The sequence below is a fragment of the Oryctolagus cuniculus genome, chromosome 9 (genome assembly GCF_964237555.1).
Source record: "Oryctolagus cuniculus chromosome 9, mOryCun1.1, whole genome shotgun sequence".
NCBI classification, from domain to species: domain Eukaryota; kingdom Metazoa; phylum Chordata; class Mammalia; order Lagomorpha; family Leporidae; genus Oryctolagus; species Oryctolagus cuniculus.
In genome coordinates this window covers 103,409,600-103,433,144 of record NC_091440.1, presented here as the reverse complement: position 1 = coordinate 103,433,144, position 23,545 = coordinate 103,409,600, and the positions used below count along the sequence as shown (strand labels likewise).

At 49.7% G+C, this 23,545-nt stretch overlaps 1 protein-coding gene across 1 annotated transcript in view; it reads right to left on the bottom strand.

Moving 5' to 3' along the window:
* VWF (von Willebrand factor) overlaps positions 1–23,545 on the bottom strand; it is a 157,963-nt gene that overhangs the window by 49,495 nt on the left and 84,923 nt on the right. Inside the window, 10 exon segments of the mRNA NM_001329088.1 lie at positions 9,053–9,230; positions 9,496–9,539; positions 10,437–10,601; positions 12,493–12,636; positions 12,913–13,053; positions 13,145–13,261; positions 15,615–16,993; positions 19,852–19,987; positions 20,571–20,729; positions 21,695–21,851. Coding sequence (NP_001316017.1) covers positions 9,053–9,230; positions 9,496–9,539; positions 10,437–10,601; positions 12,493–12,636; positions 12,913–13,053; positions 13,145–13,261; positions 15,615–16,993; positions 19,852–19,987; positions 20,571–20,729; positions 21,695–21,851 — 2,620 coding nt within the window.

Below are 23,545 nucleotides of genomic sequence, written 5' to 3'. Positions count from 1 at the left end.
TAAAGAAGAGAGAAGAAGAGCACAAACCACAAGTTCTGAAATGTCTTGAGAGCTGTCACCACCACTGGAGAGCCCAGCCCATCCTGAGTGCAAAATATCGCCCAAGAATCCCGACGGAGCGGAGTGCAGCAGAGGCTTCAGATACACACACCGCCACGTGACCACCTCAGCAGCAGGGCTCTTCAAGAATGGGGAGTGTTTGGCAATTTAGTGGTGACATAAAAAAGATGCAAATGGGGAAACTTAGGGCCCAGGAGGAAAAAAAAGAACTAAAAGATGAGCAGATACAGGCATACACACATACACATAAGCTACTAGAGTGGCAACTTTTCTGCATTGGTAGACGAGAGGATCATTAAACCAGAAAGCTTGCAGAACCCCAGAGCCACAAAATGAACAGGAAAAAAAAAAAAAAAACTAAGTAAGTCTATGGAATTTACTTTTGAAAATCAGAAAATGAAACATAACTACCACAACACAGAAGAAAACTTAATTCAACTCTCAAACTAAATTAAGTAGACTCAAATGTTTGCAAAAATGAAAGCCACCTTGAACCAGAATTTCAAAAATTAAGAAAATTGGGCAACACCAGAAAAAATAAAAATAAAATTGATTAAACTCAGGCGGGGAAAAGAATGAAAAAGAATAAAACTTAGAAATGAAGCCTAAATTGTAAGAACCCAAGGGACACAAGAGAACAAAATAAAAACTTAATAAACAGCATTGAAGAAAATCAAAACAACCAAGAAAATGAAAATGAATTCAATGGGTTAAAGAGAAAGTAATAAAAATGTAAAACAGGAACAACAACAAATAAAGTCCTTGAGAAAGAGAAACAAAACAATAGAATCAAACTAACATTTAAAGACTATAACCCATGAAAAGATGCTGGAAATGAAAGAACTAACTCCATGTACTAAAAACATGTGCCACATGTCTGAAAAGATCCACCCAGAACTGTCAACAGTCAGACACACAACAGTATAACCATTAGCCTTCAGAGATCAAGAAAAACTTCCCCTGGCCTCCTGGAGAAAAGATCCAATAACTGAGGGGGTTTGGGGGAGAACTGGATCGGTATCAGAATTCTCAATGAAACAACAGAGCCACGTTTCCCAGAAACTCAGTAAAAGAAGGTTGCCACCCAGAACTTCCCCCCAGGAGCAGGCGTCTGGCATGGTGGTGATATGCCTGCATAGCATATCAGGTGCCTGGATTCCAGTCCCAGCTTCCTGCGAATGCACACCCTGGGAGGCAGTGGTGATGGTTCAAACATTTGGGTCCCCGCCACCCACGCAGGAAACCTGGATTCCATTCCCCGCTCCCAGCTTCTGCCAGCATTTGCAGGCCTTTGGGGAGTGAACCAGGGCACGGGAGCTCTCTTGTCTATCTCTGCCTTTTAAATAAAATAAATATTTTTTTAAAAAAGGAATTTTATGTCCAGCCAAGATGCCCTAGCAACAAAGCAACAGAAAAAAAAAAGTTTCAAACACACAAGAACATACAGAATTTGGTACCCATAAGCCAGTTCAAGATCCAGCTGCTCCACTTCCGATCCAGCTCTCTGCTGTGGCCTGGGAAAGCAGTGGAGGATGGCCCAGGTCCTTGGGCCCCTGCACCCACGTGGGAGACCTGGAAGAAGCTCCTGGCTTCCCACTTTGGATCAGCGTAGCTTTGGCCATTGCGGCCAATTGGGGAGTGAACGAGCAGATGGAAGACCTCTCTCTCTCTCTCTCTCTTTCTCTCTCTCTCTCTGCCTCTCCTCTCTCTGTGTAACTCTGACTTTCAACTAAAATAAATAAATCTTTAAAAAAAAAAGTTATGAAAATAAGACTAAGTTCCATAAAGCACAGCTATTACAAACAACAATCTGACCACAGTGCAATAAAATTAGAAGTTTTTCCTTAATTTTTAAAAAGGATCTTTAACTTGGAAATTTAAAAATATATCACATAAATTTGGAATAAAAGGGTAATACAGACATTTACAACATTCCTAAAAAAAATAAGGATAATAAAAATGCTACATATCAGGCTTATCAGGATGCCTTTAGAATGATGAGAGGGAAATTCATAGCACTAAATACGTCCATGAAGGAAAACGAATGAAATTCCCAGTTTCAACAAAACAGAAAAGCACAGAAATAGTAAACTAAAAGACAATTCAAGGAATCAAAAATAAAATAATACAGATAACAGAAATCAATGAGGTAGAGAATTAAGAACAGTAATCATAGTGAACAAATTGAGAGCTTGTGCAGGGGCTGGTGTTTCGGCTGGTTTTGTGGGTTAAGCTGCCGCTTGTGAACTCAGCATCCGATATCAGAGTGTCAGTACAAGTCCCAGCTGCTCTGCTTCTGATCCAGCTTCCTGCTAATGGGCCTGAGAAAGCACCATATGGTCCAAGTGCTTGGGTTCCTGCCACCCATGTCAGAGACCAGGATGGAGTTCCTGGATCCTGGCTGCAGCCTGGCCCAGCACTGGCTCTTGTGGCCTTTTGGGGAGTAGAACTACAGACAGAAGATCTCTCTCTCTCTCTCTCTCTTTCTCTCTCTCTCTCTCCCCCTCTCTCCCCCTCTCTCCCCCTCTCTCTCCCTCTCTCTCCCTCTCTCTCCCTCTCTCCCTCTCTCCCTTTCTCCCTCTCCCTCTCTCCCTCTCTCCCTCTCTCCCTCTCTCTTCCTCCCTCCCTCCCTCCTTCCCTCCTTCCCTCCCTCTCTGCCACTCTGCTTTTCAAATATGTAAATAAATAAATCTTTTTAAAATAGCTTATGCATATCAATTACTTTGAAAGAAGTAGATAAAGTTAGCAAGATTTAAAGAAAGGTATCCTCTACAGAGTTTCCAAAAAAAAGCTCAGGTTTCTAAACAAGAGGTAGATTACCTGGGATATAGTCTAACCCCAGGAAAGCATGCTCTTTCAGTCGAGAGAGAGGAAGCTACAGTATTTATAGGATCACCACAGACTAAAAAGCAGATAAGTACATTGCTGGGAATGGCAGAATTCTATGGAATATGGATTCCAGGATTTGGATTCCAAGCTTTTGTATGAAATTTTAAAAGGCCGTGACACAGACACACTGCGCTGGACAGAGCTACAAAAGGTGTTCCAAAGGATTAAAGAGCCTTTAACAGAAGCCCCAACATCAGGAATTCCTGAGCGAGCCAGTCATAGAAAGGTCTCCTCAGATCAGTGGCAGCTTAAATGGACGAGACCGTCCCAGGGCTACTGAGCACGACTACATCAGTAAAATTAGGGTTAAACTTCTACCTCTTGAGTCTTCACAGGTGAACTCAAAAGACACGCCTGATTATTCCTGTGCGCCAAACTTAAGTACCTCTTCAAAAGCAAAAAGATAATTAAAGCTTTTGCTTTTGTCACATCAAGACTGCTGCACCCTAAGACAGACATGCTGTACCTGCCTTTTTGGTTCTCTCTGGGAACCATTATTGACAATAAAACTCCTAATGGGTTCTTCTATTATAATTCTCCATGCTCAAGCTAAATGTTTTTTATAATCTGCATAAGGGTAGCCTAGCACTACCCACTCTCTGGGAGACGGTGAGATATGTTCTTTCCAACTTAAGGGGCTGGTCTTGTTCAGGTTTTGCTTATGCTGATTGACAAATTTATATGTTTCAGACTCAGTGACTTCTAAGAATAACTGACCATACAGAGCACATAGCCATTGATGGGGACTGAAAATCCTCCAGTTCATAAAGCAATCTATTAAATGAGATAGACCAGAGACTCCCACACCCAGGCCAGGCAGGGCCTGCACTACGCCCCTGATAAGCAGGAAGCAGCTACAGAAGATAAGATGATTGTATACCCTTCAGCATCCCTTAAGATCAAGGTCTGGAGTCTCTGAGGGGGAAATGGTACAGGCAGGCAGATAGGATCAAATTGATTAGATTTGTGAGGTAGAAGACCATGCCTTCACACCACAGCCCCTGTGTGCCTCACATCCCTACCTGACCTCACCTGTACATCTACCTGCCAATCAGTCTACGTAACCACGCCCCTTTGGAAGTGAATAAAAGGCCTGGAACATGGTGGGCCTTCCCCTCGTTACCCTGTGCCCTCTGGCTCAGCCTTTTGGCCTCCGCCCTGCCTCTGCTTTGCCGACCGCAGGCCTGCTCCACGTGGCTCCTGGCCTGCTCTCTGCCTGCTGTGGACCCAACTTAGCTTCTAGACTTCTTTCTCCCCTAATTAAAGCCCTCAGTTTCCGGTGCATTTCTCTCAATGAATAAAATGCTTAAAATCTTTTTAAAAAATTTTTTAAAAAAGAGTATCCGCCACAAAACAAAACCAGGTGCATTGTGATGTACTGGGTAAAGATGCCGCCTGTGATGCCAACATCCCAAATGGGCACCAGTCCTGGCTGCCCCTCTTCCAGTCCAGCTCCCCGCTGTGGCCTGGGAAAGCAGTGGAGGATGGCCCAAGTCCTTGGGCCCCTGCACCCACATGGGAGACTGGGAGGAAACTGCTAGCTCCTGGCTTCGGATTGGCACAGCTCCGGCCGTTGCGGCCCACTTGGGGAGTGAACCAACGGAAGGAAGACCTTTCTGTCTGTCTCTCTCTCACTGTCTGTAACTCTGCCTGTCAAATAAATAAATAAAATCTTTAAAAAAAAGAGAGAGAAGCAAGATATTTAACCACCTAGTACCTCAAGGAACTAGAAAAAACAACTCAGTCTAAAGATAGCAGGAGAAGGGAAATAACAGATTTGAAGAGACATAAACAAAATAGAAAATAGAAAAAAAAATTGGTGAAACCAAGTTATTTTTTTAAAAAGATCAACAGGGGCCGGTGCTGTGGTATAGTGGGTAAAGCCACCGCCTGCAGTGCTGCCATCCCATATGGGCGCTGGTTCAAGTCCTGGCTGCTCCACTTCCAATCCAGCTCTTTGCTATGGCCTGGGAAAGCAGAGGAAGATGGCCAAGTGCTTGGGCCCCTGCACCTGCATAGCAGACCCAGAAGAAGCTCCTGGCCCCCTGGCTTCAGATCAGCTCAGCTCCAGCATTGTGGCCATTTGGGGAGTGAACCAGCAGATGGAAGATCTCTCTCTCTCTCTCTGCCTCTCCTTACTCTCTGTGTGTAACTCTGACTTTCAAATAAGTAAGTAAATCTTTTAAAAATAAATAAATAAATAAATAAAGATCACCAAAACCGACAAACTATTAGAAGGACTAAAAAAGAAAAAAGCAAATAAAATCAGAAATGAAAGAACACACGTCACAACTGGTTCACAGAAATAAAAAGGATTCTAAGACACTACCGTGAATGACCACACAACGATGAACTGGATAACCTGAAGAAAGGAGTAAATACCTAGAAACATGCCACCTCAAGACTAAACAATGAATACACAGAAAATATGAACAGATCTATAGCTAGTAAGGACATTAAATAACTCATCAAAACCTCCCCAAAGGCCCAGATAGCATCCCTGAAGAATTCTATTAAACATCTCAAGAATTAATGTCAATCACTGTCAAACTCTTCCAAAAAGTTGAAAGAGGAACACATCCAAACCTATGTCATGGGTCAGACTCACCCTAACCCGAGCCAAAGACACTGCCAAAGAAGAAACCATAAACCTACACTCCTGATTAATATTAATGCAAAACTCCTCAACAGAATGCTAGAAAAATGAATTCAACAGCACAATTAAATGCTCATATGCCATGCCCACACGTTCAACATATGAACATTAATCACTGTGACACACCACAAAAAGGAAGATAAAGTAATATGAAATAATGGTTAAAAGAGGGCTGAGACTGTGGCACAGTGAGTTAAGCTATTGTCTATGACACTGGCATCCCATATGGGCACTGGTTCAAGCCCTGGCTGTTCCACTTCCAATCCAGCTCCCTGCTCATGTGCCTGGGAAACCAGCAGAAGATGGCCCATGTGCCTGGGTCCCTATCACCTATGGGGGAGACCCAGATGGAGTTCTTGGCTCCAGGCTGCTGGCTTTGGCCTGGCCTCAAATTACAGCGATTTGGGAAGGGAACCAGCAGATGAAAGCGCTCTCTCTCTCTTTCCCTCTCTCCTCTTTGTAGCTCTGCCCTTCAAATAAATAAAAATAAATTGTTTGAAACGTGGGATACTCTTCATCAGCATAACAAAGGAAAAATCACATGATCATCTCCGCAGATGCAGAAAGGGCATTTGTCAGAATTTCATCACTAAAACATTCACCAACCCACGAATAGAAGGAAATCATCTCAGTGTATAAAGGCCTTTTATGAAAAGCCCACGGCTTTGTTCTCAATTGTGAAAAACTGGAAGAATTTCCTCTAAGTAAAACCAGGAGCAAGGTCAGGATGCCCGCACCCTCACCATTCCTATTCAGCCCAGTCCTGGAAGTCCTAGCCAGTGCAATTAGGGTACACAAAGAAATAAAAGGCAATCAAAGGGGGGAAAAAAGAAGCAAGACATCTTTGTTCACAGATGACATAATTTCATATATAGAAAACCCTACAGAGTCCACAAAAAAACCTGCTAGAATTAATAAATAAAATAACAAAGTTGTAGGATACAAAATCAATGTACTAAACCAGTTGTACTTCTATACAATCACAACTACCTATCCACATAAAAAAGAATAAAATTGGACCCACATCTTACAGCATACCCAAAATGAACTGAATACTTAAACATAAGATCTGAAACCATGAAATTACTAGAAGAGATGGGACATACAGCACGAAGAGGTACAGGGACTTTGTAACTTGGTCTTGGTGATTTTTTAAAAGATCTATTTATTTATTTTAAAGTTATAATTACATAGAGGGGGAGAGAGATCTTCCATCAGCTGGTTCACTCCTGAAGTGGCCAGGGCTGAGCAAGGCTAAAGCCAGGAGCCAGGAGCTTCAATCAAGTCTCCTACATGGGTGGCAGGGGCCCAAGTACTTGGACTATCTTCTGCTGCTTTTCCCAGACCATTAGCAGGGAGCTGGATGGGAAGTGGAGCAGACGGAACACAAACCAGCACCCATATGGGATGCCCGCATTGCAGGCAGCAGCTTTACCTGCTAAGCCACAACACCAACCCATGATTTCTTGAATATGACACCAAAATCATGGGCAGCAAAAGCAAAACAAATGAAACTACATTAAACAATAAAGCTCTGTGCTGGAAAGGAAACAATGAACTGAAAGAAAAGACAACTTACAGCAAGGGAGAAAATATTTTCAAACCATACATTTATAAGGGATTAATATCCAGACTATCTATGGGACTCTTTCAATTCAGTAATATCAAAAAGCAATTTTAAAACAAAGGACTTGAGGAAACATTTCTCCAAAGAAGACATAGGAAAAGTCAGCAGGTGTATGGACAAATACTCAGCATCACTGATGACCAGGGAAAGGCAAATCAAGACCACAATGAAAGTCACCTCACACGTGTTGAGATGACCATTCTCATAAACCAACCAACCAAAACACTACACAATGTGTCAGTGAGAAGGTGTCATTGGCGCCCCTGTGCGTTGTTAGGGGGCAGGAGATGTCAAATGGGGCAGGAACTATGGAAAACAGTCAGGAGGGTCCTCAAAAAATTAAAAAGTGGAATAATCATGTAACCTAACAATCAAAATCTGTTCCCTAATTAAGGGGATCAAGGAGACATGACAACCAACTAGAATGTGGGATTCTGCATTGAATCTTAGACCACGAGGGATAGGATATTAGTAGGATAATTGGCAGAATTAGATGCTGATCATTATACTATGATTACACATGGGAACTTCAAACAGTCCACAGAAAATGAAGTTAAAAGGTAAGTTTATTCTGGAGCAAAATAAGTCAGCTTTATTCACCTCTCTTCTCTCCATGCTCCACGCTGGAAGAGAAGCTCCCCACACCCCCTTTCCCAGAGGCAGGCAGCCCAAACTGGAGCTAGGGAGGTGCTGCAACGCTGGTCAAGTACAAAGTTGTGATTACAACACAAGAGTGAGCATCTCATTACCAAGGGAGACTTGGTTTTATGACTTAAAGCAGCATGGAATTCTTTGTGAATAAAAAAAAAAATATCATGAGGTTAGACAGAGTCTCCATCTAAGGTGGGGGTGGGAACCTTATCCTGCTAAACATGTTCTAAAAACAAAGTGAGCTATGCAATAGTATTGATGACAGAAATTATGCCCGTTCCATTCAATGATCGTGATCCTACTTCTGTGTAGGATCATCGTAAACGGTCACTTCTCCCAAACACGAGACAGAGGATTAACCCATGCCCCTAGAAGGAATGCATGAGACAGACCTGGCTCTGCCCTCCTCTTTTTTTTTTTTTTTTTTTTTTTTTTGTGACAGGCAGAGTGGACAGTGAGAGAGAGAGAGACAGACAGAAAGGTCTTCCTTTGCTGTTGGTTCACCCTCCAATGGCCGCACTGCGCTGATCCGAAGCCAGGAGCCAGGTGCTTCTCCTGGTCTCCAATGCAGATGCAGGGCCCAAGCACTTGGGCCATCCTCCACTGCCTTCCTGGGCCACAGCAGAGAGCTGGCCTGGAAGAGGGGCAACCAGGACAGAATCCGGCGCCTCGACTGGGACTAGAACCCGGTGTGCTGGCGCTGCAGGCAGAGGATTAGCCTATTGAGCCGCGGCGCCGGCCTTTGCCCTCCTCTTAAAGCAGGCCACCAGGTTGATGTGCTGTTGATGTGCACCCAACCGATGCAACCATAGGTGTGATTAGAGTTTTTCTGGGTTATCTGTTTGACTGCTCTGCTTCCACTGCTATGCCCCAAGTACAAGGATTCCAAAGTGTGCACTGCCAAGTTGAACACTGACCTCAGAAAATCAATTCTTCCCTCTAGCTTTGCATAATCTGGGGAGAGGTCTTCCAGAAACAGAGCAAAAAAGCAACGGTCCTCGAGACTGGACGAAAACACAACTAGCGAATGTGGGAGGGAGGGAACATGGGTGAAGGCAGCACCATGAACAGACACATCTGAGCTGGTGGCTTCTGCTCTGCTCTCCGCACAGCCAAGCTAAACACACTGCCCTCATGACACTGTCTAATCTGGTGAGCAAAGGACTTACAGGGACAAGTCCAGCGGCAGCCACAGGTCTCCTCCACCCGAACAGGGAACTGGCTGTTGGGGCACGAAGGCTTGGGGCCCCGGTCACAGTTGACCCGATGACTCTTCAGCAAGGTCTGGCCGTCTGGCAGGCAAGTCACTGTGTGGCACTGATCTGGCAAGGTCCACACATCGCCGGGCTGCAGAAGAAACCGTCAGATTTGAGCAGAGACTAGGAGGAGGCACTCCAACACCGAGCCCATCCACCCAGCAGCCGACCACCTCTGGGGTCCTGAGTCAGGAAACAGCACACAGTATGCACAGGTGCACTCCCCACAACAGGACAGTGGCAAGCCAGAGACCTGGACTCAGACCCGGGGAGGCAACGTGAACTAGTGGGAACAAGGGCCCCAAACAAGCATTTCCAAGCTTTCTTTCAAAGTCAGCAGAAAGGAACCAACTTACCCTCTTCTCATTCCCATCCTCATCCACACAAACTCTAGGGAATACTGAAACAGACACAAATATGACCTTAGTTCCACCTCTCACCCAGAAATGGAAAGCCATTTGCAGAGGCTGGGCCACCTGGTCTTGTCTTTGATGTTAACTCAAACTTGGAAAAGCATCTTGGCAGGTTTCATGGTGGGGGCATGAGGACACGAGGTTGAGAGAGGGCTCATCCTGTGTTTCCACTAACATATGACCTGTGGCTATTAGCACATGACGATAACCACCATGATCATATATGGCAGTAATCACAGCTCACTAAGCCTATCCAACAGTCGCGCAGTCATCACCCCCTCCATGTGTGGATGCCAGAGTTGAGCAGGGTGCAGGAGATGGGACAAGACCCTGAAAACTTGAGAGAGAGCTATTGGAAATTCCTTCCAAGAGAGCTTACCAGTTAGCAGGGGAGGACAAGAACTCAACAGTAGGCTTTTGACTTACAATGAGTTACATTAGGAAACTATATGACATCAGACACACACAAAAAAATACTGGTTTTTAAAAATAGTTTCTTATCCAACATCAACTTAGACCAGGGTCCTTGGATACTAGAGCCTGTTTCCATCTTTCCCAAGCCCTTTCCACCCATGTTGAGAGCACAGGGCTCTGGGGAAGAAGAATGATCTTATGGATTCTGGTTCTTTTGTGCAAGATCCCGCTGCACAAATCAGTCCGTTTCCCTGCCAAAGCTCAGGTGGGCACCTGGAGTGGAAGGAAGGCACGCACAGGGAAACACCTGCTGGCCCCCAGGGGGTTGCAGTTCTATGAGCAGAAACGTAAAGGTCCCGACCTGTCTGATAACCTTCGGTCAAGGCCAAATCTTGTGCCTGAGCCCTTTCCAGTCTCTAGTATGATATTTTTGTCTTTATGTGGGTTCTGTGGGGCTGTTACAGACTCACCAGAGCAAAGTTTGTGGAAGAAGGAACTGCCCAGGGTGACCATGGTGGGGAGATCTTCAATGCGCTGGAGCTTCACCACATTGGAGCTGCCCTCCGGGCCTGCCAAGGTCCTCAGCTGGGCCTCGTCATACCGATCCCCGATCACGATGGGGAACACTGCCACTCCTGTATTAGCAAGGAACAAGAGAGGGCCTGGGGTCAGGAGGGCTCACAGTGGACCGGCCTAACCCTGCATCCAGCATCTGTGTAGACCCTCATGTTCTCCACCCTGGCCACCCTCACCGACCCCCTGAGAACAATATTCAGTCAGCAAACACTCATGAGACCCTACTGTGTGTCAGGTGCTCCCGTAAGCAATGAGAATCCACCACGGTCTCTGGCTCCAGCCCCACAGGGCTTAACACTGGGGAGAGACAGACACTAAACACACAATCAACCAATCCATTGACCAAGGTGTGTCAAGGGCAGGGGAAAAAATCAAAATCAGTTAAGGAGGATGAGAATACCCAGAGTAGGGATGGGGGCTACTGCCTCATACACAAGGGCCTTCAGAAAGTTTGTGAAAAGATGACTTTATTTTGCAGCAAAAACAAAAAACGAAAACCTGAAATCAATGCACATGAGGGATCTTCAAAAAGTTCATGGAAAATTAGCACTATGGAAAAACTGTGGGGATTTCAAAATGTTTTTGCACCGAAATAGACTTATCTTTTCTCTTTTTAAAAAAGATTTTATTTATTTATGTATTTATTTAAAAAGCATAATAACAGGGAGAGAGACAGAGAGAGAGAGATCTTCTATGTGCTGGCTCACTCCCCCAAATGGCTGCAAAGTCTGGGGCTGGTCCAGGCTGAAGCCAGGAGCCCAGAACTCCAACCGGGTCTCCCACTTGAGAGGCAGAGGCCCAAGCACCTGAGCCATTTTCCAGTGCCTTCCCAGGTGCACCAGCAGAAAGTGAGACTGGAAGGGGAGCAGCGTGGACTCAAACTTGAGCTCCAAGATGGAATGCCAGCATCGCAAGCAGCAGCTTGACCAGCTGCACCGCCAGCCCCTAAACTTATCTTTTCACTCCATTTTGCACAAACTTTCTGATGTACTGTGATGGTTGGAGGTGGCATTGGAGCAGGGACCTGAGGTGAGGCCGGAAGGAGGCAGGAGGAATCAGAGGGAAGGGTCTCCCCAGCAGAGGGACAGAAGCAGAGCTGCAAGGCCCAGCCAGGCTGCAGCAGGGCCGACAACAGACAGGTGTGGGGCATGGACCACAAGCAGCTTCCGGGTCTCTGGGAGGACCTAACATGTTCTTGGAAGGGAGCAGAGAGCCAGCCAGGACAACAGAGCAGTGACAACACAAGCAGCCCTCCATTTGTAAAGGGTCCACCACAGCTTCTGTGTTGAGGACAAACTGCAAAGGACAGGTGGAGGCTGGGGTTCCAGTGAGAAAGTCATTTAGTTGTGCAGCCTGGGACACCCGCATCCCATATGAGTGCCAGTTCAAGTCTCTCCTGTTCCACTTCCAATCCAGCTCCCTGCTAATGCCCCTGGGAAAGCAGCAGAAGACGGATCCCTGCCACCCACGTGGGAGACCCAGAGGGAGTTACAGGCTCCTGACTTCTGCCTGTCCCAGCTATTGTGGCCATTTGGGGAATGAACCAGTAGGTAAAAGATTCTCTCTCTCTCTCTCCTTCACCTCTACCTCTCCCATTCCCTCTGTCTCTCCCTCCATCTCTCTCCCTCTCTCTCTCCCTTTCAAATAAATAAATAATTTTTTAACCAGTCTGGCTGCAGACATGGCATTTTGGTGAGAGACCAAGGACAACACTTTAAAAAGGAAAGGTGCAGGGGTGCGCAAGGAGAAATGCAAAGGCTGCCATCTAAAGCTCACAGACAAGGGAAGAATGAACACACTCACGACTGGTTCTAAGTACCACAGGGACTGGACAGCTTCCTGGGGCGGGACAGGAAGCTACATGGGGGCCCTGCGCCTGCTTCCCCAGGACCCCCGCACCTCCTCCCTTCTGGCACGCAGGAGTCTCGGGGTTGGACACCGGCCACTTACGGTTGGATCTGGCGGCGGTGGCGGCTGCATCTACTGAGTCCTTGGAGACATCGGTGACCAGGATGACCACCACCTTGGAGGCTGCAGGTCTCACTCCGTGCACTTGCGAAGTGAGGTACCGCACCGCAAAGCCCAGCGCGTCCCCTGAGGATGGAGAAAAGACCACACCCCGTCAGCACCCACCGCAAGCAAGGGCGTGGCTGCAGCCAGCTGGGCATCCTGTCTCAGGGCGCGTCCTGTAAAGCTGAATAATCCCGAAGCCCAGAGGAACACAAAAGAGACCTGGCAGACCACCCAGCTCCTTGCTCCCCAGGGAGAGGGAACTAAAGCCACCGAGCAAAGCGACAGCCAGTTAAGCCAAGCATTAGGACAGGAACCAGGCTCCGCCCCCAGTCCCCCCAACCCCCGCACCAACATTACCGATTTGGCTGGGGCCACCCTCGCGCTGCATAGGGTCCACAAGGCTCAGTAAGTTGGCTTTCTCCTGGGCCGCGGTCCACGGCACGTCGACGGTGGTGATGCTTCCGTACTGCAGCACGGACACCTGAGTGAGATGAGGCCCTAGAGAGTGGAAAGGGGAATGTCGTGTCGCATCCAATGTGCACCCCAAAACAGCCACTTCTTCTAGAGCTGCCTCTGGGTTGTCACTCACCCAGATTAGCCTTGGAGATGAAAGCCTTGGCAAAACTCTTCATCTCATCAAAGTAAGAAGCTGGCGAGCCGGAGGAGCCATCCAGCAGAAGGGCCACATCCAGGGGCTGGCCGCAGTCTGCAAGAGGCATGGGACGGTGAGCACACAGCTGCCAGGCAGAGGCTGCCCGCACCCCCAGCTCGTGTCACCACAAAGGCAACAGGCAACGGAATTAAAAGCTAAGTAGGGGACAGGCTCTGGCCTGGTTAAGCCACTTCTTGGGATGCCCACATCCCACATCTAAGTACCTAGGTTCAAAACCCAGTTCCACCCTCAATTCCAGCTTCCTGCTGCTGCACACCCTGGGAGGCAGTGGTGAGGGTTCAAGAACTTGGATTCCTGCCAACTACGTGGGAAACCCAGGTTGGGTTCCCAGTTCTTGGCTTCAGCCTGGCCCAGCCCCAGCTGTTGCCAGGGGCTACCTGGCCCTTTGTGTGTGTTTCTGTGTTGGGGGGTGTTTGCCTTTCAAAATAAATAACTGTGTAAAGAAGTGCATGTTTTTAAAAAAAGATAAGTTTATTTTGATGCAAAACAACTTGAAATCTGGGCATAGTTTTTCTACAGTATGCATTTCCTATGAACTTTGTAAGAACCCCTCATAGGCATGGATTTCCTAATTTTTTGTCAAAACAAACTTCTCTAACTCCTTTTTCTATGAACTTTTTCAGGGTACTCTCAGATATCCAGGGATGGGTGTCTGGCACAGGCCTGCGCTGTGGCATAGTAGGCTAAGCCACAACCTGCAGTGCTGGCATCCCATATGGGCACCGGTTCGTGTCCCGGCTGCTCCTCTTCCGATCCAGCTCTCTGCTATGGCTTAGGAAGGCAGTAGAAGAAGATGGCCTAAGTCCTTGGGCCCCTGCACCCATGTGGCAGACCCAGAGGAAGCTCCTGGCTCCTGGCTTAGGATCGGCCTAGCTCCAGCTGTTGTGGCCATTTGGGGAGTGAACCAGAGGATGGAAGACGTTTCACTCTGTCTCTCCCTCTCTCTGTCTGTAACTCTGCCTCTCAAATAAATAAATAAATCTTTAAAAAATATTGATTAAATGCCAGCAAGGGGTTGAAAAGGCAAAAGGGGCTGATGTAGTGGCTCAGCAGATTAAGCCACTGCTTATGACACCCCCATCCCTACTGCCGATCCAGGTCCCTGCTAGTGTCTGGGAAGGAAGTAGGTGGCCCAAGGGGCTGGCGCTGTGGCACAGCAGGTTAAAGCCCCAGCCTGCAGCTCCAGCATCCCAAATGTGCGCTGTTTCGAGTCCCAGCTGCTCCACTTTCAATTCAGCTCTCTGCTATAGCAAGTGCTTGGGCCCTGCACCCACATGGGAGACCAGGAAGAAACTCCTGGCTCCTGGCTTCAGATGGCCCCAGCTCTGGCTGTTGCAGCAATCTGGGGAGTGAACCATCAGATGGAAGACCTCTCTCTCTCTGGCTCTACTTCTCTCTGCAACTCTTTCAAATAAATAAAATAATTCTTTTTTAAAAGGTTTATTTTATTTTTATTTATTTGAAAGACAGCATTACAGAGAGAGGTAGAAACAGAGAGATTTTCCATCTACTGGTTCACTTCCCAGATGGCCGCAGTGGCCGGAGCTGTACTGATCTGAAGCCAGGAGCCAAGAGCTTCTTCCAGATCTCCCATGTGGATGCAGAGGCCCAAGGACTTGGGCCATCTTCTACTGCTTTCCCAGGCCATAGCAGAGAGCTGGATTGGAAAAGGAGCAGCCGGGGCTAGAACCAGAGCCCATATGGGATGCCCAAGCTTCAGGCTAGGGCTTTAACCTGCTGTACTACAGCACCAGCCCCTAAAATAATTCTTAAAAAAAGAAGAAGAAGAAAGAAGGTGGCCCAAATGCTTGGGGCCCTGCTACCCGCATGGGAGACCCAGATAGAGTTCCAGGCTCCTGACTTCAACTTGGTCCAGCCTTGACTGTTGCGGGTGTTTGGAGAGTGAATCAGAGAAATCAATGATGGAAGATATTTCTTTCTTTTTCTTTCTCTCTCTCTCTCTCTCTCCCTCCTCTCATAAAATGAAAATACATAAATACATAGACAAAATTCAAGAAAGAAAAATTTCACCCACCCAGTAGCTTCCAAAAGAAATGATAATCACCGGATTTCACAAAGGTTACTTTCTTTCGAGGCAAAAAATGGAACTGGGTGGGGGTGAGGCCAGGTGTTGGCACTGGCATTGTCAAATTTTCTTGTTGTTCATATGTAGACAGCAGGCTGTATTCCCTTTGAGTTAGTAAACACTTACAAATAAGGAAAGATCCTGCCCTGCCTGGAGCGGAGGAAGCATCAGCCAGCTCCCCAAGGCCCGGGTTTGACCGAGCACAGGGAGCAGGGAGGAGGCCCCGAGAGCCGTATCACAGCCTCACATACAGTGCCACGGCCCCTCAGCCCTCCCACACGTACACGGGCACCAGCCTACCAGGGGCAGGGGAGAGGGTGGGGAGCTGCAGCCCCGCTCCGGAGCAGCACCTCTGCAGCACCAGGTCAGGAGCCTCTCGGGGGAGCTTCTCGAAGTCCTGGATGAGGATGGGGGCATTGGGCCAGCCGATCCTCTCCAGCTCCTGCACATCGGCATGGGGGCCCACTCCAATGGGCACCAGCTGGATGTCGCCAGGCAGTCGCTTGATCTCGTCAGAGGCAGGATTTCCTGTGACCATGTAGACCAGGTTCGGGGCCTGCTCCCGGTCGCCCTGGCTGGTGGTGAAGCTGTGCTCAGAGAGGTACTGCAGGGCCAGCCCCGTGTTGGTCCTGTTGCCACCCTGGTAGCGGATCTCTCGCACGTGTCGCAGGATGTCGTCCTTGGACTGTGGCTCGCTGAAGGTGTACTCCACGGTCACCACGTACGAGTACTGCAGCACCGTGACGTGGATGCTGCCGGGGCCCACGTCCATGCGCCGGATCACCTCCTCCACGAACGCCTTGCTCTTGTTGAAGTTGGCCTCCCCGACTTCGTCTGACCCTTCCAGGACAAACACCACATCCAGAACCATGGAGCGCCGCTTGGGGCCCTGGGGCGAGACCCCCAACTGCCCTGGGCTCACGGTGACACGGGCTGTGGGCGGGCGCTGAGTAGGAACAGGGGCCTCAGGGGCCAGGTCGCAGAGGTAGTTGATAATCTCATCCCTCCGCTGCTCCAGCTCATCCACACCACTCAGCACGAAGGCCTTGTTCTCGGGGGCCTGCTTCTCAATGAGGTGGATCTGCCTGAGGCTGACATGTGGCCCGATGCCCACTGGAATCACAATGACTTTCTCCTTCTTCAGGCCCTGGGCGTAGCGGACCAAGTTGCGGACCATGCGCGGGGTCTCCTGGCTGGCAGACAGGAGCAGGGCAATGCGGGAGGCTTCGGGCCGGTCCACATTGCTGAAGATATGGAAGAGCGTGTACTTCAAGACCTCGCTGGTCGAGGCCACCGGGCCGCCCGCATATTTCACCTGGCTGGCGATGCGGCGCAGCTCGGAGGGCCGCTTGCGATCCTTGAGGCTGATGTAGGAGTGGGAGCCGTCGTGGTACTCCACCACGGCCACGCGGATGCGCTTCTGCGAGATGTGCAGCCGCTCCATCACGCTCACCACAAAGGCCTTCAGCACCCCGAACTCCGCCTCCGACAGCTGGGCTGAGCCGTCCAGCAGGAAGACGAGGTCCAGCAGCTTGCTGCAGTAGAAGTCGTGCAGGGGCGGCTCGGGGGTGTCCTCCACATATGGGATGGTGGGCCTGGCTGGGGCATCTGTAGGGGGTACCACCATGCCTCCCGGTTCCTGGCAGGCTTTGCAGGTGAGGTTGACCCCCTCACAGTGACTGCAACAGAGCAGGGAAGAAAGCAAAATGGTTCTGGAACAATCTAAGAGCACTTCTCAGCCCTCCATGGTGGGACTTCTGCACCTGTTCCCATAGAACTGCCTGCCTGGTGCACTTGAATTGGAACTCCAGTGAAACACGCCCCACCCAAATAAGATGTCATTTTATGACATCTGTTCCCAGGTGGTCTCACACACAGACACACACACACACATAAACACACACATGTCCATAGACATGCACACACATGTCCATACAATAGCACACAAACACACACACACGCATGCCCATACACACACAAGCATACACACTTGTATACAAACATGCATGTGCACACACACACACACACAGGCTTCCCTTGAGTCCAGAAGCCAAGGCATTAGCCCATCTCAGGGTGTGTTGTCCTAGGCCTATGTCTCTAGCAACACAAATATATAATTATTATATATAAACCTCCTTACAAGTACCTCCTAGGACAAACACTGTCCTAAAATGTTGTCACTGACCAGGACTTGTTTTTTTTTTTTTTTTTTTTTTTTTTTTTTTTTTTTTTTTTTTGACAGGCAGAGTGGACAGTGAGAGAGAGAGACAGAGAGAAAGGTCTTCCTTTGCCGTTGGTTCACCCTCCAATGGCCGCCGCGGCCGGCGCACTGCGGCCGGCGCACGGCGCTGATCCGATGGCAGGAGCCAGGAGCCAGGTGCTTTTCCTGGTCTCCCATGGGGTGCAGGGCCCAAGCACCTGGGCCATCCTCCACTGCACTCCCTGGCCACAGCAGAGAGCTGGCCTGGAAGAGGGACAACCGGGACAGAATCCGGCACCCCGACCGGGACTAGAACCCGGTGTGCCGGCGCCGCTAGGCGGAGGATTAGCCTAGTGAGCCGCGGCGCCGGCCTCACTGACCAGGACTTGTAAGTGTTCTATTGAAGATAAACACTAAAGCTTGTTTGAATGATGTTGAATGTGCTGGGCCCTAAAAAGAGAGAAGAAAAACTGGAGCAGAAACATTGCAGAAAGAATAAAGGTTCAAAGATGTCAGCTTTCTCTAGCAGAACAAAGCCCTTGGGAGAAACAGACGAGGATCTCCACGGTGTTTGATGGAGCAAAAGACGTCGGCTCCTGCATTCATTCCTCTGACAGACGCAGGAGCTCAGTGAGCATCTATCGTGTCTCAGGTCCTCACCAGCCCTAAGCCTGTAGTAGTGCCACTGCCCCATACGCAAATTCCCACAGCACCAGGAAAATGTGCAGGCTCTTAGGGTCACTCCAGCTTTTCACCAATGTCCTGGGACCTGGCAGGGAATGGCAGACCGTAGCTGAGACCCAGTCGCCACACGGTGGACACCTACACAGACCAGGGCCTTCTCCTGTTGGTGCCCTGGCCTCCAAGGCAACTTGACCTCAGCACTCCCAGTAATGCCGAGAAGGCAGCCATGCCCTGAACCCTGGGAGCTGTCCTCTGTGGCTGGCCGGCCAGGGGATATCCCAGCTGCTGTGAAACCACTACCCATGCCCTGTTCAAGGGCTCAGCAAGGGCCTGATGGCTGCCCCTCCCGGCATGCCTGCAGGAGGAGGTAGGAAGGGCTCTGGAAGCCTCACAGCCCCTCCCCCCACCACCACTCATTGCTCACAGTTTCTGTTTCTGCATAGGGAGGGTGGGCAGGCAGGGTCGTACTGGGAAGTTAATTCCAACTTCCTCATGATCCACACGATTTATTGCTTCCATTCCTGGGTAACAGTGCGTGAGTGACATACTTTCTAGTTTCCTGTGTTTGCTAGGAAACTCACCCCGGGCAGTGTTCACTCTTGTTTGTACAGATGGTGGCGGCAGGATCTGGCTCTGGCCGCTGTGACCACAGCCCCCTCCCCAGCCAAGTTCAGTTCTCAAGTTCAAGCTCCCAGAAGGCTTCATCGGTGTCAGGGAGTGGTGTTGAATAGATCAACGTTTTAATAAATGTTCCCCACTTGTGCACAGGACTTCACAAAGCTCGGTGCTCACTCTCAGGACCTCCTCTCCCCTCCCCACAGGCCGGCTTCCCAGAAGCAATTCCAGCGAGGGCCCAGGGGCACAGCAACGCGTGTCCTCCCTCCCCGCTGTGAAAGCCAAGCCTGCTGGACTCAACTGTGGCCCCCAAGATGCCTGCGCTAGACGGAGGGGTCAGGGCTCCACCTCACTTTCCTCCCTGAATTCCCAGCCCCACAAAAAGACAGCTGACTTCCAGGGACCCCACCTTTTGTGAGGAAAGGTAAAGTTCTCTTAACAACCTCTTAAGAAATATGTTTGGGGAACACAGGTCTTAAAGAAAGAGAATCAAACCCTAGAAACAAGTCAAACAATGAACTAAGCTCATTCATTACTTCATTAACAAACAAAATAAATAAATCCAGCCTCTCAAATCACATAACTAGAAAGCTTTCCCCAAAACCTGTCTCCAGGCAGCCCTAAAAGAACACTATTAGACTTACCATGCCAAGGGCAGGCACTGACACAGCGCCTAAGACACCACTTGGGACACCCAGATCCTAGAGAGGAGTGCCTGGGTTCAAGTTCCACCTCTGGCTTGGGATTCCAGCTTCCTGCTAACAAAGACCCTGGGAGGCAGCAGGTGGTGGCTCAAGTACTTGGGCCCCTGCCACCCACATAAAAGACCTAGATGGAGTCCCAGGCTCCCAGCTTCAGCCTGGCTCAACTCTGGTTATTGTGGGCATCTGGAGAGGGAACGAGTGATTGGAAGGTCTCCCAATCCCCCCCCCCCTCTCTCTGTCTCCTACCCCCACTCTGCCTTTAAAATGAATAAAAACTGAATACATAATTTTTTAAAAGGTTCATCACTCCAAGCCCCCCAGGATCTTGTTTTACCAAATCTGGCAGTGCGCAGGGTCACCAGGGTTCAAGGTGACTTTCTTTCCCGAGGCCAGGCGCCGGCCAGCCACCTCACACACGGGGCAGTCCTGGGGGTCGATGCAGGTCTGCAGCAGTTCATCCAGGATCTTCCCTGCACGACAAAGCCCTCGTCAGGAGCCCAGGGCTCACCTGTCCCGAACGGCACCGCCTGTCCAGTGGGCAGCCCACCCCCCAGGGAGCAGCCTTCCCGCTCTGTGCCTCGATTTACCTCTCTGAAAAAGTGACAGGGGGTTCCTTCACCCCATCTCACCTCCCCCCAAGCCTTGGGACCAGGGAAAACCGTTTCTCTAAGAATCTTGGTTTCCCGAAGAATGCATGCATTGACCTCAGAGCTGCACTCTCCAATGTGATACTTAAATTTAAATGAAGTGAAATCCAATACATAAATTCACTCAGATACACGCTGGCTGCCACTGTAGTCAACAGAACATTCCCATCACTGTGGAAAGTTCTGCTCCCAATCATAAAGCCATACACAGGCAAGAAGTGTTTCCTGGGAGCTAGCTAGACAGAAATCAGCCAGCCTGGCTCATGGAAACAGACCGTGCTGTAGGGCTGCAGGGCTGGGGCCAGAGCACCGTGGGGAGTTAGCTGAGATGAAGAAGGACCCGGAAGCACAGTTCCTAACAACCTGCCCATCCCCCCAGCCCGCCCCATCCAGAGACAGCGCTCACCTGGAGGGCAGTACGCATGGCAGCCCTCCACACACTGCACAGGACAGGCCAGAGGCTCCGGGTGCTGGCACGTGACAGGGCAGGCAGGTGCACAGCTGTTGTAGCGCCACTCGCACTCATACCCACTCTCCCGGACATTCCTCTCCTCGCAGCTCTGGGCTGTGTGGACAGAAGACAAGGCCATGAGTGACAGCACCAGGCAGTTCTGTGCAACCCGGGAAGCTGAGACCACAGCAAAGGTGCCAGAGAGTCCCTGGGGAGACTCACGGTGGTGATGGGGGCAGGGTGGGAGTGGTCCATGCTGGAGAATAAAGGGCCACAGGAGTCACTCACATCAGAGACTTAAATCTAAAGCAGGAACTTAGTGGTTCTGATTCACTTTTCTATATAAAAATACTAAGGCACAGGGCCAGCCTGTGACACAGCAGGTTAAGCTGCTGCCTGCAACACCAGCATCCCATATGGGCACTGTTTGAAATCACAGCTGCTCCATTCCCAATCTACCTCCTACTAATGAGCCTGGGAAAGCACTGGAAGATGGCCCAAGTCCTTGGGCCTCTGCCACACACGTGGTAGACCAGGATGGAGTTCCAGGCTCTTGGCTTCAACCTGGTCCAGCCCCCACCATTATAGCCATTTGGGGAGTGAACCAGTGGAAGATCTCTCTCTCTTTCTCCCTCTCTGTCTGTCTCTCTAACTTTGCCTTTCAAATAAATAAATAAACATTTTAAAATGAGAAACAAATAAAACTATTAAGTTGTTTACACCCAAGGAAGGAAAATTCTACCTATACGTACGAGTTGATCCCTCAAGCCGGGAAACAAAACAGTGTCTACTACACTGACCTCGTCTTCCTCATCCGTAAGTTGTCTCCGTCTCCTTTTCAGAATTTCTCCTGAAGAAAAGTCTCCTTGCTCTGAAGTCTCAAATCCACATCCCTCCTTGCCCATCATGTGAACTCCCCATGCAAGTCTGTGTGTCAACTTGCTTTGGTCCTTGGTCATGCATTCCCATACTAGAGCTCTCTCGTCTCCCCCACAAAGGCGCCCTCCTGCAACCCACAAATCTTCCAGATGCACGCGGGGAGGGGAGAGTGTCCGTCGCCAAGAGGGGTCAGGACTCACGGCACAACGTGGCGGTCCTCCAGTTCACCACATTCCCGTGCTGGGCACACACCTGGGCGTAGGCAGCAATGGTGTCACAGAAGCAGACACAGTCACCAATAGACTCACAGGAGCAGGTGTCGTAAATGCAGACGTCCAGGTACGGCTCAGGGTCCACCTGCAAAAGAAACCTCGGGTGGCCTGGGCCTAGAGCTCTGGGTCTGGGTAGAACGTTCTGGAGGGAACGTTGAGGATAAGGGAACTCCCGGGTGGAAGGAGGAAAGTAAGCCACTGGCCCCTAAGAGGGACTGGGTGGCAAGAATCCTAGCTTCTAATTCCAGCAAGAAATACTGAAGATGGCAGTGTTGCTGGTCTTTACAATATGACATGCCCACGGATTTTTCAAAAGAACGAGCCCTCTATCCATCCATCCACCTAGCTAGTGAGCCTGCTGAGGAGCTACGGGGCAGCACCCTGGACAACAAATCCACACAGACGGCGGGGGAGCCCACCCACCATTCCTGTTCCATCACACCAACCACATCCCCCCGCTTCCCGCCCCTGAAACGAGCTGCGACACACAGGCCCGAGTCAGGGTCATCGTGATAGAAATGAATGCAGACACAGCCAGTGGGTGCCGTTTCCAAGAGAGCCTTGACTCCCGTCCGTGACTCCTGTCTTCACTCTCCCACCTCAGACGCCCGTGGTTTGCAGCAAATACGAGAAACCTCAGTATCCTTTGAAGCCCCCAGGAACTGAAAACCACTGGGTGGAGGGAGAGAGAAACTGGATGCCTGAGTTTAACCAGCCCCCCCAACACACACACACAACGTGCATGGACACAGCTGTGCGCATGTGTGTAATATACATACCCGGGCACACGCACCCATGCACTCAGGGACACACACATGCATACAGAAGAAGACAGAGAACTGCATTTAACTATGGGGAATTCCTCCTTCTCGTCTGAGATAAAGACACAAAATGGAGCCTTCAAATGAGGGCTCAGAGTCCCTGGAACTAAGATTAAGAAAGAGTTTCTGTGAAACAAGAACTGGGCTATACCGTGGCATAGCAGGTGAAGCTGCCACCTGCGGCCCTGGCATCTCATATGGGTGCCGGTTCTAGTCCCGGCTGTTCTACCTCTGATCCAGCTCTCTGCCATGGCCTGGGGAAGCAGTGGAAGATGGCACAAATGCTTGGGCCCCTGCTCCTGGCTCCTGGCTTTAGATTGGCCCAGCTCTGGCTGTTGCAGCCATTTGGGGAGTGAACCAGCAGGTAGAAGACCTCTCTCCCTCCCCCCACCCCCCACCCCCCGCCTCTCTAACTCTTTCAAATAAATAAATAAATAAATCTTAAAAAAAAAAAAAAAGAACTTGAGGCCGACGCTGTGGCACAGCAGGTAAAGCTGCCACCTGCAGTGCCAGCATCCCATAAGGGCACCGGTTCGAGACCCGGCTACTCCACTTCCAATCCAGCTCTCTGCTGTGGCCTTGGGAAAGCAGTAGAAGATGGCCTAAGTCCTTGAGCCTCTGCACCCACGTGGGAGACCTGGAGGAAGCTCCTGGCTCCTGGTTTCGAATCGGCGCAGCTCCGGCCGTTGTGGCCAACTGGGGAGTGAAACAGCAGATGGAAGACCTCTCTCTCTCTCTTTCTCTCTCTCTCTCTCTGCCTTTGCCTCTCCTTCTTTCTCTGTGTACCTCCGACTTTCAAATAAAATAAATAAATCTTTAAAAAAAAAACTGGACACTAAAGGGGTTTAGAAGGGGTGAGGGTCATGGCACGGGTTAAGCTGACACTTGGAATGCTGGCATCCTACATCGAAGTGTCAGTTTGAATCCCAGCTATTCCACCTCCCTACTAATGCTCCTG